Here is a 16,012-nt window from a genome sequence, read left to right on the forward strand (position 1 = left end):
CAGGTCCAAGCTGGGCAAAAATTGCCCTTTTTTCAAGGTTCTCTCAATAGATTCATCTTCTTTTCACATACCTTTCAAAATAAACTTTTGGGCCACACTTTTGCCTAAAATCCAATATGACGTCAAGGAGCGTTATTTATAAAGATGGACCCGGAAAACGGTGGACACTTAGTTGATTTCAGGGGGTCATCGCGCCGCTATGATGACGTTTTGACATCAAGGAGAAGTCTCAGACTAGTTTTGATGGGTTTGTTTGATACATTGGTATCATATTAGTATCTGTTTTTCAAAACATTTAAAGGCTGTAAAGTGAACCAGAAAAAAACTCATTTATTTTGTGAGAATGCAATTCATTTCAAAAGGTTGTCCTACCAAATATAAAATTACAAGTCCCATAAATCTGTTCATTTCAAATCATTCCCAGTTGAAGCAATGTCCCAGAAGTCATGCATTGTAAGGCTGTTGGTATGTTTGGCCTTGATTACATGGTAATGTGGAATTAGTCACTGTATTTTACCACAATTGAGTGTCTTGATTTTTCTAATTAAAAGACAAACAAATGTTTGATCTGTGGAGTTATTTTATCAGCTAAAGTTCATGTCATCACCTGTCTGTGTTCTTCTGCCTTTCTATCACAGGTTACATTGGGTCCCGGCCTAACAGTAAGTGAAACCATGTGAAATATAATGTTCCACTATCTTCTTGCTGTTTTCCATTAATGGACTAGATAAATGCAAACTCTCAGGTGATTACAGATTGATATTTTATGTTCAAAGTATTTCTTTTAACTTAAAGATCTAAAACTAACATGTCTGTCAGCAAAAGAAGACATCACAGCCACAACAGTCTGGGATCTCCTTCTCACGCTGGTCAACAGCCTGATCCAAGGCTTTTGTGGGATGACATTACACTGTTTATCCATCATTTGTTGTGCATCAGTCACTCTGGTACCCAAAAATTAAGTGTAATGCAATGGAGATAACTGTAAGAAGATGAGTTTCTATGACATATATGCATAAAACTTTACTGGAATTTTAGAAATGTCAAAAAATACAATTATGCAATGAAATTGTTTCCTTTCAATCAATAATATACAATAAACACAAACTAACTCATGATAAGTAGTTCAAAAACAAGGCGATGGATGAGAACAAATGTTTTAAATTGATTCTGTTAAAGAACAACAAGGGAGCATTTGGATGCATACAACCCAGCTCCCTCCCTACTCACTCTATGCTCACGTCAGATTTTACCCACAACAATGAAAATGACTGTTTTTAATGTCAGATCACTTTTAAACAAGTCTTTTATCATTAATGATCTGATTTTAGACCATCATTTAACTTGTCTGTTTTTAACTGAAACCTGGTTTGGCACTGATGCTCCAGCTATTCTCACTGAGGCTTCTCCACCTAGTTTTAACTTTTTATTTTCTATCAGGGGAGGAAAGAGAGATGTCTGAAAATATTGTATTCAACAAATGTTCTTCCTTTGAGCATCATGCTTTCCTCTTTGGTGCCCCACCTGTTTTAGCTGTCACAGTGTGTAGACCACCAAACCCTCCTTCCTGTTTTATTGAAGAATTTTCTGAATTTTTATCATCTCTTCATATTAGGTACAACAGGATTTTAACACTAGAATTCCTGAGCCTGCACAAATTTGCTCAGGGAAGAGCCCCCCCATGACCTTCTGAATGTGAGTCAGCAGCTAATACCACTGCACCGTCTAGTGGCGGAATCCGGAACACATGTTGAACTTAAATTTAAACCTGACAATCCTCAATGTGAAATCAGGAAGTCATTGTTGATGGTTTAAAAGCATAAAAAATGTATCAAACAACCCCCCCCCATGTCACCAGTTTGTCATTTATTGTATTTGTCTGTGTTAAAAATATTTCTTTCACCTGCATTGAACAGTTTTGAGGTAAAAATTAAATTTTAAAGTAAACACAACGTTCATGGTTTAACCAAATTTTCAGTCTTTTAGCAAATTTAACATTTTGCAAATATCTGTTGGATTTTCAGCAAAAGTTTCAGCATCTTTCAGCGACTACCATCAGCAGAAAGCATTCACACTAGCATTATTGCAGGTGATGCAACTTTTCTAGTTCATGCATTGCATCTCTCTTTGAAAATTCCAGGCTCTTGAATGTTTCCAGCTGGATCTTTGAGCCCTCAGTACCTGCAGAGAAAAGCTCCCTAAAAACTTGGTTTGGTGACTTTCTGATGGGATGAAATAACAACAAACACAAAACAGTGCAGGTACAAAAAAGAAATCTTTTATTAGGCATCTGATGAGGAAAAAGGCTTATTCCTATGTGGCTGTTAGGAGTACAGGTTCACTGCCAGCAGGGGACGACATTCTGCAGAGCAGAATTCAGCACAGTGTTGCTTTGTCTGGAACCTCGGCGCCAGCTCGTGAATCGGAACTCACAGCTGTCAGGCCCGCCTGCAGAACACGCCGAGTTTGAGGAGAACTCCCAAGCAGGTTGATGGATGGATGAGAGCCTTCAGGTAAGAGGGGGGTGGGGTTACACTAGCATCACCTGAGCTGGGAGAGATGTTTGATGCCCAAGCAAGCACTCACTGAAGGTTTCCTTAAGAAAATACACTTGAAGTCTCTCTCTGTACATCTGTTCACTTGCATATTTAAGTCCTTTAGACATCCCTTTTCCTGTTAGAAATATTCCTATTTTCTCACACAAAGAGCTTAAAACTACTCCGATAAAGATCATCTCCCCATAAATCATTTACAGTATTTACAAACATCCTCTCAAGCAATAATAAAATAAAGGTTCAACGGGCACAAAGGTGTTTGTCCGAGTCAAAGAGTCCTGACAAACAAAAAGTGGAGCTATTCTCCTCAACATCTTTTTAAGTGCAAACTAAAAGTAGAAACTCTGATTGCAGCATTTAGCATGAAGCCGGAACAACCCGACGGGCGTCCGAACCCCCGCGTCAGTGACCCCGCGACCTCGACGCAAAGTTGTGCAAAACTCCACCTTAAAGACGGACTTTGAGACTTCTAAACTAATAAAGTGTCCCTCTGCCGCTGAAGTTTGTGGGGCCGTCTGCGGAAAAATAAGAGTTGTTGGTTCTAGGAGGGGAAGGTCACTTTTAACCACGCCCTCTCAGAGACCACACCCTCCCTGAAAGTGTATTTCCAGCTGTTAGTGTTTCCACGGCGACAGAAACCGGGCTAAACCACCGTCCCTCCAGGAGAGTTGGTCGGGTTGTTCTGAGATGAGAGCAGTTCCTGCAGAGAGAGAGACGGACCGTGAATCCAGAGGTTCTGCATCAATCATGTCCATGAAGTCAGACGAGATCCAACTCTGGAAGTGAACTGAACTAAAGGTGGTCATGACTGATTCAGAGATTTAAGGAGGATCATTTATTTCCTTGTCTTCGTATTCTGTGAGGATGCTGTACCTCCACCCTCACTGGATTAACAGGTCGTCAATATTTCTGTTTTTGTTTTCTATAATCTCATGGTCTACCCATTTTTAAAAATGTTTTAATATCAAAGCAAAAGCAAAACAGCCTTAAGGAGTGAACGGACGCACTCACCATTTTGCCCGGCCTCGCCCACGTGCACACGAAGCCCTCCTGGCAAGCCGTCACCAGACAGTCCTCCAGGAAGATGAGCACGGTTAGTCTCTCGTGCGCGATCTTCTTGCACACCAGAGGCTCCAGGAGGGGCACCTCCTCCATGTGAGGGCACAGCGTGGTTCCCAGCATCTTGGCCGGCTGGGTTTTGGCGGTGCGGGTGGAGCCGCTGTGGTTGAGCTTGTCGCCGCTCTTGGCGCCGATGTAGCCCACGCTGTGGTTCCGCTTGTGCTCCTTGTCGTGGCGCTCCCTTCGCGAGTCGAAGGACAGCGTTGCGAAGCGGCTGACGCTGGAGGCGATGAAGGAGCCGTCCATGATGCTGCTGCCCTTGGTGGAGGGGTTGCTGCTGTTGCTGCCGCGGTGACTGTTGGGGGTGCCGTCCTCCGAGTGCGATAAGCTGTTGGACCGAGGTAGCGAATCGGGAAGGGAGTTAGCTGGGTTTTCAGTGCTTGTACTATTGCTTCCATTGTCTTTAGCGTTGGATAAAGTAGTGTTCGTTTTCCCGCCTCCTGCGGGACTGGTGGACTTCATGACGTTGGTGTGCGTCCGAGTGCGTGACAGAGGGAGGTGGGGGAAGAGAACGTCCTCCGTCAGGTCCCACAAACACAGGTGAGTGTCCTGTCCCACAGAGCCAAACCTGTAGGTGGCGCTGACGGGGTGATCTGTAGAGTTTCTCTGTGAGAGCTGGGAGTGCGTGCTGCTGGCCCGCTTCCTGCCCTCCTCCTCCTCGTTGACGTCTTCCTCGCTGCCCCTGAATTCGGCGGCTGGATCACCGTCCTCCACGCTGGTGGTGCAGTGGTCGAACGCCACCACGCTCACCCAGGACTTGTGTCCGTGCCCCCGCGCCACTACTTTACAGTCCTGGAACGACCACACGGTGACCAGGTCGTCCTCCCCCCCCGCTACGATGTAGCGCCCGTCGGGGCTCCAGCACACGCACAGCAAGCCGCCGAAGTAGCTCTTCATTGTTCCGTGAAGTTCTGCTGCGTCGAACCCGAACACCCTCAGGAAGCCGTCCTGGCTGGCGCACGCCAGAAACTTCCCGTCCGGAGAGAAGGCAAATTCGTTGAGTGCCCCCTCGCCCACCGTCCAGCGCAGCAGCGGGTTGCGAGCGGACTTGCTCTTGCAGGTGTGCACAGCGTAGTTCTCCCCCTGCTTGAGGAGCTGGTAGTGAGGCGCCGTGGTGCCGCAGGTGTTCTCGGCGTTGTACAGGTACATGCTGCCGCTGGAGTGAGCCACCAGAAACAGGCTCTCGGAATCGGGAACCCATCGGACGCACGTTACTCTGGATTTGTCGATAAGCCTCTGCAAGAAAAGATAAGATAAGATAAGAAAACCTTTAATTGTCCCACAGTGGGGAAATTGCAAAAGGCATTTCAGTGACGAAAATACACTCCTTTCAGGTTTAGGCAACCATTAGCGCTATAGGACTGTCACGATTAGTCGACTAATCGACGACTAGTCAACTATTAAAATAGTCAGCGACTAATTTAATAGTCAATTGGTCGTTAGTTTTATTGTATGGAGTCAGAGTGTTGTAAAGTGGAAAGTTCCTATGACATTATTATAGTTTTTTTTAACTATTTTGGTATTTATTAAGGTTTCTTAAGCTATTTTGGAGCTTATTTCAGCTACATGCAAGCTATTTTGGCTAATTTCATTTTTTGTTTTGTTTTGTTTTTATGCTAATTTAGATTTTAGCTAATATTTTTGCTACATGCTAGCTATTTTGGCTACTTCAGGCTTTTTCTGTTTTTTAGGCTATTTTGAAATTTTGGCTAATATTTCAGCTGCATGCTAGCTATTATGGCTAATTTGGGATTTTTTTTAAACGTTTTAAGGCAAATTTAGAGTCTAGCTAATATTTCAGCTACATGCTAGCTATTTTGGCTAATTTAGTTTTTTTCTTTTTTGGGGCTAATTTAGAATTTAGCAAATATTTTAGCTGCATGCTAGTTATTTTGGCTACTTCAGGTTTTTTCAGTTTTTTAGGCTATTTTGAAGTTTAGCTAATATTTCAGCTACATGCTAGCTATTTTGGGAAATTTTGAATTTTTTCTTTTGTTTTTTAGGCTAGTTTGAAGTTTAGCTAATATTACAGCTACATGCTAGCTATTTTGGCTAATTTAGGATTTTCTTAAGCTATTTTGAAGTTTGGCTAATATCTCTGCTGCTTGCTAGCTATTATGGCTAATTTATGACTATTTTCAGTCTTTTTAGGCTATTTTTGGAGTTTAGCTAATTTTTTAGCTGCATGCTAACTATTTTGGCTAACTAAGGTTTTTTCAGTTGTTTAGGCTAATTTGGCCTTTAACTAATATTTTAGCTAGCTATCAGCTTCAGTGTTTTTAGCTATTAGCTTCAGTGATTTCAGCTATCAACTTCAGCATTTTTAGCTATAAATTTCAGCATCTTCAACTATCAGCACTAGCCTCTTCAGTGGCCAAATTTAGCTTACAGGATTCACATGAGCATTATTGCAGGTGATGCTATATATCTATTCTTTAGGTGGTTTAAAGCTAATGATGGTTCAGATGTGTGCTTTACATCCAGTTTGCGCATGAATAATCAGTGATTAGTCAACTATTACAATAAATCGCTTGTGGCAGTACTATAGTGTGACCCACCTCCTCGTTGAAGAGCTTGCTGGTTTCCTTCTTGATTGGGTCGATGAGCTGCACCTGGCCGGCAGAGAAGCCCACCAACAGGGAGACGCTTTCTGCTGTCGCTGTGAGGGCGTTGAAGTCATGACACGTTGGCTGCGTCCCTTTGTATATCCTCTTGTCTATTGGCTTGCTAAGATCAGCAGCCTGGGGGAACAGAAGAAGATACACAACGTTTACTGAAATCACTGGGGGACAACCAGGACACAAGAAGGAAAACTGAGGGGGTGGTTTAGACTGTACGGGATTTTGTGTCTGCCACGACCACCAGTGAAAATAAAAAATACTTTAAAAAAATGTTCAGCGGGCTGTCTTGTGGGGTCCAGATGATCCCACTTTTAATGTAAACATGCCTATAATAGCACAGGGGTTAGGAGAAGTCTTGATATTTTGTTTTGTTTTTTTAGATGCAAAATAAAAGTATTATGTGTGCATTTTAAATTTGGCTGACAGGAGCTTCAATGCTAATAATATAACATCTGAACCTACAAAGCTTTAGATCAGGGGTCGGCAACCTTTCACAGTAAAAGAGCCATTTGGGCTTGTTTTCTATTGATCAAAACCTCGAAGGAGCTGCAAATTCTTAATTTAACCTTTAGGAAATTTGAATTTGCATTCATGACCTTCTTTATTTAATAATAAATATAAATTATGTCTATTTTTTGGCACAAACAAAAGCAAAAATATAAAAAGAACCTAGCATCTCTCAAAATGTGATTTTTTTTTTTTTACGCTTGACTGAAGCTCAAAAAATGTATTAAAAAAAAGAAAAAAAAGAGTATCTGTGCCAAACAAGATCATCTCAGTGCAGCTCTGGGCAGCCAGTAACCAATGTTGTGCAGCACAAGATATGTGCTTTTAACTCAAACAACAAAACTTTTTACCAAAGTTTTGCTTTGCATATAAAATCTGTGCATTCTTGAGTTAGCGTTGAGCAAACAAAACCCCTTCAGGTCAACAGGGATGTAAAATCCAACAAAATGTATCATTTTTGTGAACCTCAGCATCAATTTATAAATTTAACTAATCAAAATGACATAAATTCTAATTAGGCATTCCTTACTTTAAAAATAGGTAGTTTTTGTTCTTTACACTGTTGGGTTTTGTTATTTTAGTTTGGGGTTGGACCTTGGTAGTCTTAGTTTCCAGGCTTTGTTTATTTGTTTTCTTTTGGTAGTTTTGGTCAGACAGCCATTATCAGGGACCTGCCGACTCAGACGGTCGGCATGGCTGGGTCAGCAGTCTCCCTGACTTATTTTATGTTTGGCCGAGGAGCCACCACAGAGAGATAAAAGAGGCACATGTGGTTCTGGAGCTGCAGGTTGCAGACCTCTGCTCTAGGCAAGCTAATCCAACAGTTCAGCGATGTGTCTTACCACCTCTTTGCAGATGACATCTAGCTGTACTGTTCCTTTAAGACCACTGAGACCCACACACTGAGCTCCCTAATCAACTGCTTCTCTCAAATAAAACAGTGGCTCGATGACAATTGCCTTCAACTTAACTCTGACAAAACGAAAACTCTAATAAATAAAACTCTAAAAACGCCCCAGACAATGCCATCCCCGCTATTAAACATCAACTAGGTCCCCTGACCCATTTAGCAAAACCCAGCCTGAGAAACATGGGAGTTGATGAAGCGATGACTCTTGAGCATCACTCTAAACAACTCAAAGAATTGTTACTTCCAGCTTCATAACATCTGTAATCTTAAATCCATGGTCTCTAAATGAGAACTCGAGATGATAATTCATGCCTTTGTGTCTTCACGTATACTGTAACCAGTCTAAACCAGAAGGAAATGAATCGTCTGCAGCTGGTTCAGGACTCTGCTGCTCGGCTCTTGACTCACATTGAACTCACATCACCCCCATTTTAAAGTCTCTTCACTGGCTCCCAGTCACTTTTAGAATTTATTTTTAAATTTGAGTTCTGACCTTAAGAGCTGATCATGGACAACCCCCGTCATACATTTCAGACCTCATCCAGCCCTATATCAACCCCCTCCCAAAGGCTGAGATCCTCAGGGCAAAACCTGCTGATGGTGCCGCGCACACATTTGAAGCAGTGGCACAATCTCCCCCCATTTTTACATTCACTGGACTCTATTGATGTGGCTGCCACAATTAGTCGACTAATCAATGACTAATCGACTATTAAAATAGTCGACAACTAATTTAATAGTCGATTAGTCGTTACTTTATATTATATGGAGTTTTGTCCGAAATCCATCCTTAACCCCTAACTACTAAAAAGCTAAATACTGTGGGACTATATACTGTCCTGGATTATAAAGTCAATTCGGACAGAATGCTCAGTATTTTTCTTTCCTTTTTCCAAACGCCGGATATGACGTCACCAACTTCACAAAGTCAAAATCTAATCCATACGAACACGTTACGACTTTTATTTATGACTCCATTGTGTCCTGGTGGTGAAAATGTGGATAGTTTATCAAAAAAATGCATATAAGCACGTTTTTTTATTTGAAATTGTTCGACTGAAATGCATTAGGGTTTATATTAGCTATTCTAGTGAGTATCCATGCATGCTAGTTTTTTGCAAAGACTTCTGGGAAATTTCTAGTGCACTCGATTTTGGAATTAGTGGATTTGGACAGCACTAGAAAATTGTCAACGCACTTTATAGTGAGTAGGGGGGGGATTTGGGCATGACTTTAGGCTTTTTTAAAAAAGTTTTTTAGGATAATTTGGCATTTAACTAATATTTCAGCTGGCTGTCAACTTCAGTGTTTTCAGCTATCAATTTCAGCATCTTCAGCTATCAGCACAAGCATCTTTAGCAGCCAAATTCAGCTTACAGCATTCACACTAGCATTATCATAGGTAATGCTATATATCTAGTTTTTAGTTAGTTTAAAGCTAATCATGGTTAAGATGTGTGTTTTACATCCAGTTTGTGTATGATCCGTTTAATCGACTAATCGGGGAAAAAAATTATCAGCGATTAGTCGACTATTATAATAATTATTTGCAGCAGCACTAATTTATGTTTTAAAACCCAACTCAAAATCCATTTACAATCATTTTAAATGTGTAGTATTTTGTGTATTTCTATTACATATTTGTACCGGTGTGTCTTTATTACTCTTGTTCTGACTGCTGTCCCGGAAAAGTGCTATATAAATAAACTTTGTGTTTTATTTTGAAAAGATCCGTCTGAATTTCATCAACTGTCACTCACAGTCTGGGTTTACAACTGTTTACCAAATTAAAGGCACGTGACCAGCCCCTTTCTAATCTGTGTCACCGGAAACCTCATGTCACGGCTTGTCACTGACAGCAGCCTCTTCAAAACAACCGCGACGATGCGCGCTGACACTTCCCGGTCTGGTCCAAACTGGCTGAAGTTGGTCACACCATCAGCCAGCGGGCTTCTGGTTCCGAACAGCACCAAATAGCTCTGCTTACCTTTCGGACACCTTTGTAAATGTAGAAGTAAAGCTCTCGGCCCACATTGAAGCAGATCCGCTCTCCGTTACCGGACTGGTCGTTGACGTTCACGAAGGAGACCTTGACAGGGTTGGAGCCCTGTGAGTTGAACGGCATCCGGTTGGGGCGGCTGTACTCGGAGTGCGTGAGGAGCCTGTAGACTCCTTCTCGGGTGCTGAACTGACTTTTAACGTCGTTCGCCTCCTTCCCTCCTCCCTCCGCCGCCATCTTGAAACCTGGCGCCCATCCTCGTCTCAGACCCGGATGTAGCACGGCGCATGCGCAAATAGGTAAAATAGGGAGAGCATGCGCGTAATCAGGGAGGAACTATCTGGAAATGTAGCAGTATTTGCACGTGTAATCAGTTTTCTTTTACAATGAATATTACAGCAGGAAAAAATGGAAATGTTAATCCCAAAAAGACAAATTATCATTAATAAAAGTTGCATTTATATTATTTGAATCGTCTGTCACTGCGCCCATTAAAATTGTATGGCAGTGTAACATTGTTGCAGCTTTAACCGTTTTTTCTCATTAATTCTAGGACAAAAAAATCATAGTCTGATTTATTATATGGACATTTTGTGGTAAGAACCTATATTCTTACCTTAGAAACACTCAGAAACAAATATTTACATTTTTGTCTAATATTTTTAAGTCTCTTGAATTTTATTTTCAGGGATAAACTTTTTTCCAAAGCAGATGAAACATTAATATGCCATAAACATTGTAATACAAAATTTTCATAACGTATTATTTTATTTTGAAGCTAAAAAAATACTTAAGTTGATTCACTTTAAAAAAAAAGAACAAATTCTCTCATTGACACAGAGGAGGAAAATCACGATTACAACTGTAACCTAATCACCAAAATAAAAAAAGACCACCACATTCCAGAAACATCCATGTCTGGGCCCTTCTTCCCACCAGAAAGATTCTTAGATTCTAGATGCTTCTTAGATTCTTGGTTACATAAAATGTTATCAAAATGTCCCTTAAAGTGTTTTTTTTTAAATAATTTTAAAAAATGTGTTTCTTACTAAAAATATTCAATATATAGCAGGACAGATGAGAACACTGCTCCCTACTGGTCAGAACAAATTATCTGTTTTAAAGTAGGGAGAAAACAGCTATACTTACAGCCTAAAACTGGTCCAGTCTTAACATATATGGCATGCATCTCATGATAATGTTATTATTGGCAATATGTTTAAAAATTGAACTGAAATGGACCCAGATGTAGCTGAATACTGGCTTAGAATGAGCTAAAGACTTGGAAGGGGCCTTGCAGCACGTGTCAGTCCACGTTGGCCCCCCACAGCAGCTGAAGATCCAGGCAGCCCACAGCTGTGACGCTCACAGGGGGGTGTAAAGCCGTGAGCTATCAGGGCAGCTAGTTTTTTGAGTGACAGGCACTCCTTGTGACTCTGCAGCCCTATAAGGTCACGTCAACTTTAGGCCTGTGCTGAGTTATCGCCGCACCCCCTTCCCGGCCTTTCTTTTACCCCCCCTCCCCGACTGCAGTGAACATATCTTCTGGAAGCTTCTGAACAGGAACTTCGAGAAACCTTCCCTGACATATAAAAAGACACAAGCAGGTAGGGGTGTCTGCATAGAGTCGCAAGACACTCACTTGAACGCACCGGAGAGAAACTCAACTTCCTACTGAGGCAGCAGCAAAGCGCCTGAAGCTTTGAGACAAAAGACATTTATCCGACGATCATCCTCTACTACTGCAATTTATTCTAGTGAAGGTAAGACATTGGAAACTACAGCTTTCTTTTGCGGTGCAATGGTCAACATAAACTTTCATATTCTGCACCAGCTCCTTGTAAAATATGAGGAAACTCTTTGTACCATCAGTGTCCCTGCTAGAATGTAGGAAGCATGCAGCATGTGACCTTGAGTTCTCAGAGAGCAGAAATGTTGGTACTGCAGGAGATCCAAAACATTCTTATCATAGAATAACAAGAAAAAAGGATTCAAGCAGCAGCATCTGAATCTGAATCTTTTTGAAAATTGCTGAGAAAAATGTTCAGAAAGTGTATTTTATTTCAAAAACTTTAAAAAGGTTATAGATTTGACATTAAAGAGGCTGCTTTTGTTGACTTCCTTTTTGAAGTAAATATGAATTATTTGGACATTTTAAGAGGTGGGGTATCTGATCTCCACCCAGTGTTTGATGGACAGATGGGACATGTGTTCCTCTAACCCAAAGGGCCTCAAGAGCAAGAGGATCTTCACATAGGGAAAATAATCTGTAGCTGTCTCTAAATTTTGTCCTATGGATTTTTTTCGCATCTTGAACACATGCTCACTAGTTTTTTTTTATGCTAAATATTATATCACCAATTTACCAAATTACAAACCTAATAAATTTGATAATTTTATAAAGATTTTTTTTATGGATCAATTAAATTCTGATGATGAAAACTAAAACGATTTATATAACATAAATGTAAATACATTTTTCTACTGAAAAATGGTTCTACGACATGCATTGTGGTCTATATTTTCACTATCACTAGTTTTTCACAGAGACTTCTGGGAAATTTCTAGGACACTGGATAATTGAATGGTAAATTCAGACACCTCGACAAAAAGATGAACGACCAATATAATGCACTTAGGGAAAACAAACCATGTTAGAATTGAAGAAGAATGCGGAACATGTTGACAATTAAACATAAAACTAAAATGATTTGATGATAAAAATCTCTGGTTTTCTCAGATGCCTGAGAACGCTGCACATGTCATGGAGGAGGAGGTGGAGACTTTTGCCTTCCAGGCTGAGATCGCTCAGCTCATGTCCCTTATCATCAACACTTTCTACTCAAACAAAGAAATCTTCCTTCGTGAGCTCATCTCCAACTCTTCAGATGTAAGTAGAAATCATATTTAAGCAGCTCGTTTCATGCAGATACATTGGTTTAAGATGTTTTTTTCCTTCGTGGCCAGGCTTTGGACAAAATCCGATATGAAAGCTTGACAGATCCCAGCAAACTTGACTCTTGCAAAGAGCTGAAGATTGAAGTCAAACCTGATCTGCACGCTCGCACGCTGACCTTGATCGACACGGGCATTGGAATGACCAAAGCAGACCTGATCAACAACCTGGGAACCATCGCCAAGTCTGGAACCAAAGCATTTATGGAGGCTCTACAGGCCGGAGCCGACATCTCCATGATCGGGCAGTTCGGCGTGGGCTTCTACTCTGCATATCTGGTGGCTGAGAAGGTGACGGTCATCACCAAACACAACGATGATGAGCAGTACATCTGGGAATCTGCAGCCGGAGGCTCCTTCACAGTTAGACCCGACAATGGTTAGCTCAATTCTCCACTTTGATGAACTCTCTGACTCAATAATCCTATTGATTTATGCATGAGGAGAATTATTTTTTATCAAAGGTCTGATTGTTGGATTTTGTCTTGCAGGAGAGCCTTTGGGCCGAGGGACCAAAGTGATCCTTCACCTCAAAGAAGACCAGACTGAATACTGTGAGGAAAAGCGCATCAAGGAAGTTGTAAAGAAGCACTCACAGTTTATTGGCTACCCAATTACACTTTATGTAAGTTGGATCACCAAAATGTATAGAAAAATTCTAAATACAAAGAGAAAAACGTAGCATTTTCAGGAAATATCTCTTTCTATGTGTCACCAGTAACACACATTTTCATGAAAATTCTAAATGTCTTGCTAGAGCATTTTACTACGTACAGAACAGTTATACACACTCAGAGATCTTCATTTGCATTCTAGGTTGAAAAGACAAGGGAAAAGGAGGTGGATCTTGACGAAGGAGAGAAGGTGGAAGAAGTAGAGAAGGAAGCTGCTGAGAACAAAGACAAACCTCAGATTGAAGACGTGGGATCAGATGAGGATGAAGACACAAAGGATGGAAAGAACAAGAGGAAGAAGAAGGTCAAGGAAAAGTACATTGACGCTCAAGAGCTGAACAAGACCAAGCCCATCTGGACCCGTAACCCAGACGACATCACCAACGAGGAATACGGAGAGTTTTACAAGAGTCTCACCAACGATTGGGAAGACCATCTGGCAGTGAAGGTATTTTATTAATGAAGAGGTCAAAATAAACTGATCTTTCTTTGTTATTGCAGTTACTTATTGCTCGGTCTGGCTAACACTGACGTGTGCACTTGTTGAACCTGCAGCACTTCTCAGTGGAAGGTCAGCTGGAGTTTAGAGCCCTCCTCTTTGTACCAAGAAGAGCTGCTTTTGACCTTTTTGAAAACAAGAAAAGAAAAAACAACATCAAGCTGTACGTGCGCAGAGTCTTCATCATGGACAACTGTGACGAGCTCATCCCAGAGTATCTCAGTAAGCAACATATTATAGTCATAATTTATTATCCCTTCTCTGACATTACAGTGTAAAAATAAGTTTAAAGTTGAACAATGTTTATTTTGTCTATTCAGATTTCATTAAGGGTGTGGTGGACTCTGAAGATCTGCCCCTGAACATCTCCAGAGAGATGCTGCAGCAGAGCAAAATCCTGAAGGTCATCCGCAAGAACCTGGTTAAGAAATGTCTGGAGCTCTTCACAGAGCTGTCCGAAGACAAGGACAACTACAAGAAGTTCTACGAGCAGTTCTCCAAGAACATCAAGGTAAGTTTGATGAGAAACCACAAATCCTTCTGAGATTGTTCATTTCCACTAACACACTATGTCCTCTTTTAGCTTGGAATCCATGAAGACTCCCAAAACAGGAAGAAGCTGTCAGAGTTGCTGAGATATTACACCTCAGCCTCTGGAGATGAGATGGTTTCCCTCAAAGACTATGTCTCTCGTATGAAGGACAACCAGAAACACATCTACTATATCACTGGTGAGAACTTACCCACCTGCACCTGAGCTGATTCTTTCACCTGAGTGTTTGCAGATGTTTGACATCATGTTCTCGTTCTCAGGTGAGACTAAAGACCAGGTGGCAAACTCCGCTTTTGTGGAACGCCTTCGCAAAGCCGGTCTGGAGGTCATCTACATGATCGAGCCCATTGATGAGTACTGTGTCCAGCAGCTGAAGGAGTATGATGGCAAGAACCTGGTTTCAGTCACCAAGGAAGGTCTGGAGTTGCCTGAGGATGAGGAGGAGAAGAAGAAGCAGGAGGAACTCAAAAATAAGTTTGAGAACCTTTGCAAGATCATGAAAGATATACTGGACAAGAAGATTGAAAAGGTACGCTTTTGGAAAAACGGTTTTCCCTCTTAAATATTGCCCAGTAGCCAGAATTTTATCATTAAAAACTGTCTGATCATCCACAGGTCACTGTCTCCAACCGCTTGGTCACCTCCCCGTGCTGCATCGTCACCAGCACCTATGGATGGACAGCCAACATGGAGAGGATCATGAAATCCCAGGCCCTAAGAGACAACTCCACTATGGGATACATGACAGCCAAGAAGCATCTGGAGATCAACCCACTCCATCCCATCATCGAGACACTGAGGGAGAAGGCAGAGGCTGACAAGAATGATAAAGCAGTGAAAGACCTGGTCATCCTTTTGTTTGAGACCGCCCTGCTGTCGTCAGGATTCACCCTGGAGGACCCTCAAACACATGCCAACCGCATCTACAGGATGATCAAACTGGGTCTTGGTATGTTTTACCTGAAAACACAATTACCAGTCCCACAGTTTGGAATTGATTACTAATGAATGGCATCTGGTTTTACAGGAATCGATGATGATGACTCTGCAGTTGAAGACCTCATTCAACCGGCTGATGAAGATATGCCCGTATTGGAGGGAGATGACGACACATCAAGAATGGAGGAAGTTGACTAAATTTCTTGTCGGGCCTTTCAAAGTTTTTTATTTTATTTTTTAACATGTATTGGCTGGAAAAAAATTCCGACATGAATGATCTTTTGCCAAAACAAACCCACTGTATATAGAAAAATTGAAACAAATCATTAAGTTATCTAAAGTTTCTGAGCTTTGACTTGTGTTTCTTTTGTAACTTATTACATTTTGTATGTAAAACATTAAAATTTTTAATGAAATATAACAAACAAAGCCTGTTGTCTTTTTTTTTTAAAACCTAACGCATGCTAAACTTTAAAATATTCAAAGTCAAACACGTCAAATACCATTTCTTTAAATCCTTTTTCTTTCTAGTTCTGGAATTTTCATTGAACACCTCATGGTTCTTTCTAGATCCCACTCCTACACGTGTTCCTCGCTTGGTATAGTCTCTCCCCACATTCTCCACCTACTAACACCAAATACGGGGAAAAAGGGGCGGACTCGGTTTTGACAGACGTGTGT

The 16,012-nt window shown here is 41.3% G+C and overlaps 2 protein-coding genes across 2 annotated transcripts; one reads left to right on the forward strand and one right to left on the reverse strand.

Moving 5' to 3' along the window:
• Positions 1–2,256: 2,256 nt before the first annotated feature.
• LOC112137531 (WD repeat-containing protein 20) lies at positions 2,257–9,996 on the reverse strand. Its single transcript, XM_024259886.2, has 4 exons — positions 9,700–9,996; positions 6,233–6,415; positions 3,567–4,910; positions 2,257–3,255 (listed from the first exon to the last, which is right to left on the reverse strand). Exons 1-4 carry the CDS (start codon positions 9,946–9,948, stop codon positions 3,199–3,201), a joined length of 1,833 nt encoding a protein of 610 aa, XP_024115654.1. The 5' UTR covers positions 9,949–9,996; the 3' UTR covers positions 2,257–3,198.
• A 1,233-nt stretch (positions 9,997–11,229) lies between these two features.
• hsp90aa1.1 (heat shock protein 90, alpha (cytosolic), class A member 1, tandem duplicate 1) lies at positions 11,230–15,756 on the forward strand. Its single transcript, XM_024259418.2, has 11 exons — positions 11,230–11,474; positions 12,452–12,601; positions 12,679–13,045; positions 13,158–13,291; positions 13,483–13,788; positions 13,896–14,061; positions 14,160–14,350; positions 14,423–14,570; positions 14,653–14,921; positions 15,008–15,341; positions 15,420–15,756. Exons 2-11 carry the CDS (start codon positions 12,452–12,454, stop codon positions 15,527–15,529), a joined length of 2,175 nt encoding a protein of 724 aa, XP_024115186.1. The 5' UTR covers positions 11,230–11,474; the 3' UTR covers positions 15,530–15,756.
• The last annotated feature ends 256 nt before the right edge of the window (positions 15,757–16,012 follow it).

This window comes from Oryzias melastigma, linkage group LG24 (genome assembly GCF_002922805.2).
Source record: "Oryzias melastigma strain HK-1 linkage group LG24, ASM292280v2, whole genome shotgun sequence".
NCBI lineage: Eukaryota > Metazoa > Chordata > Actinopteri > Beloniformes > Adrianichthyidae > Oryzias > Oryzias melastigma.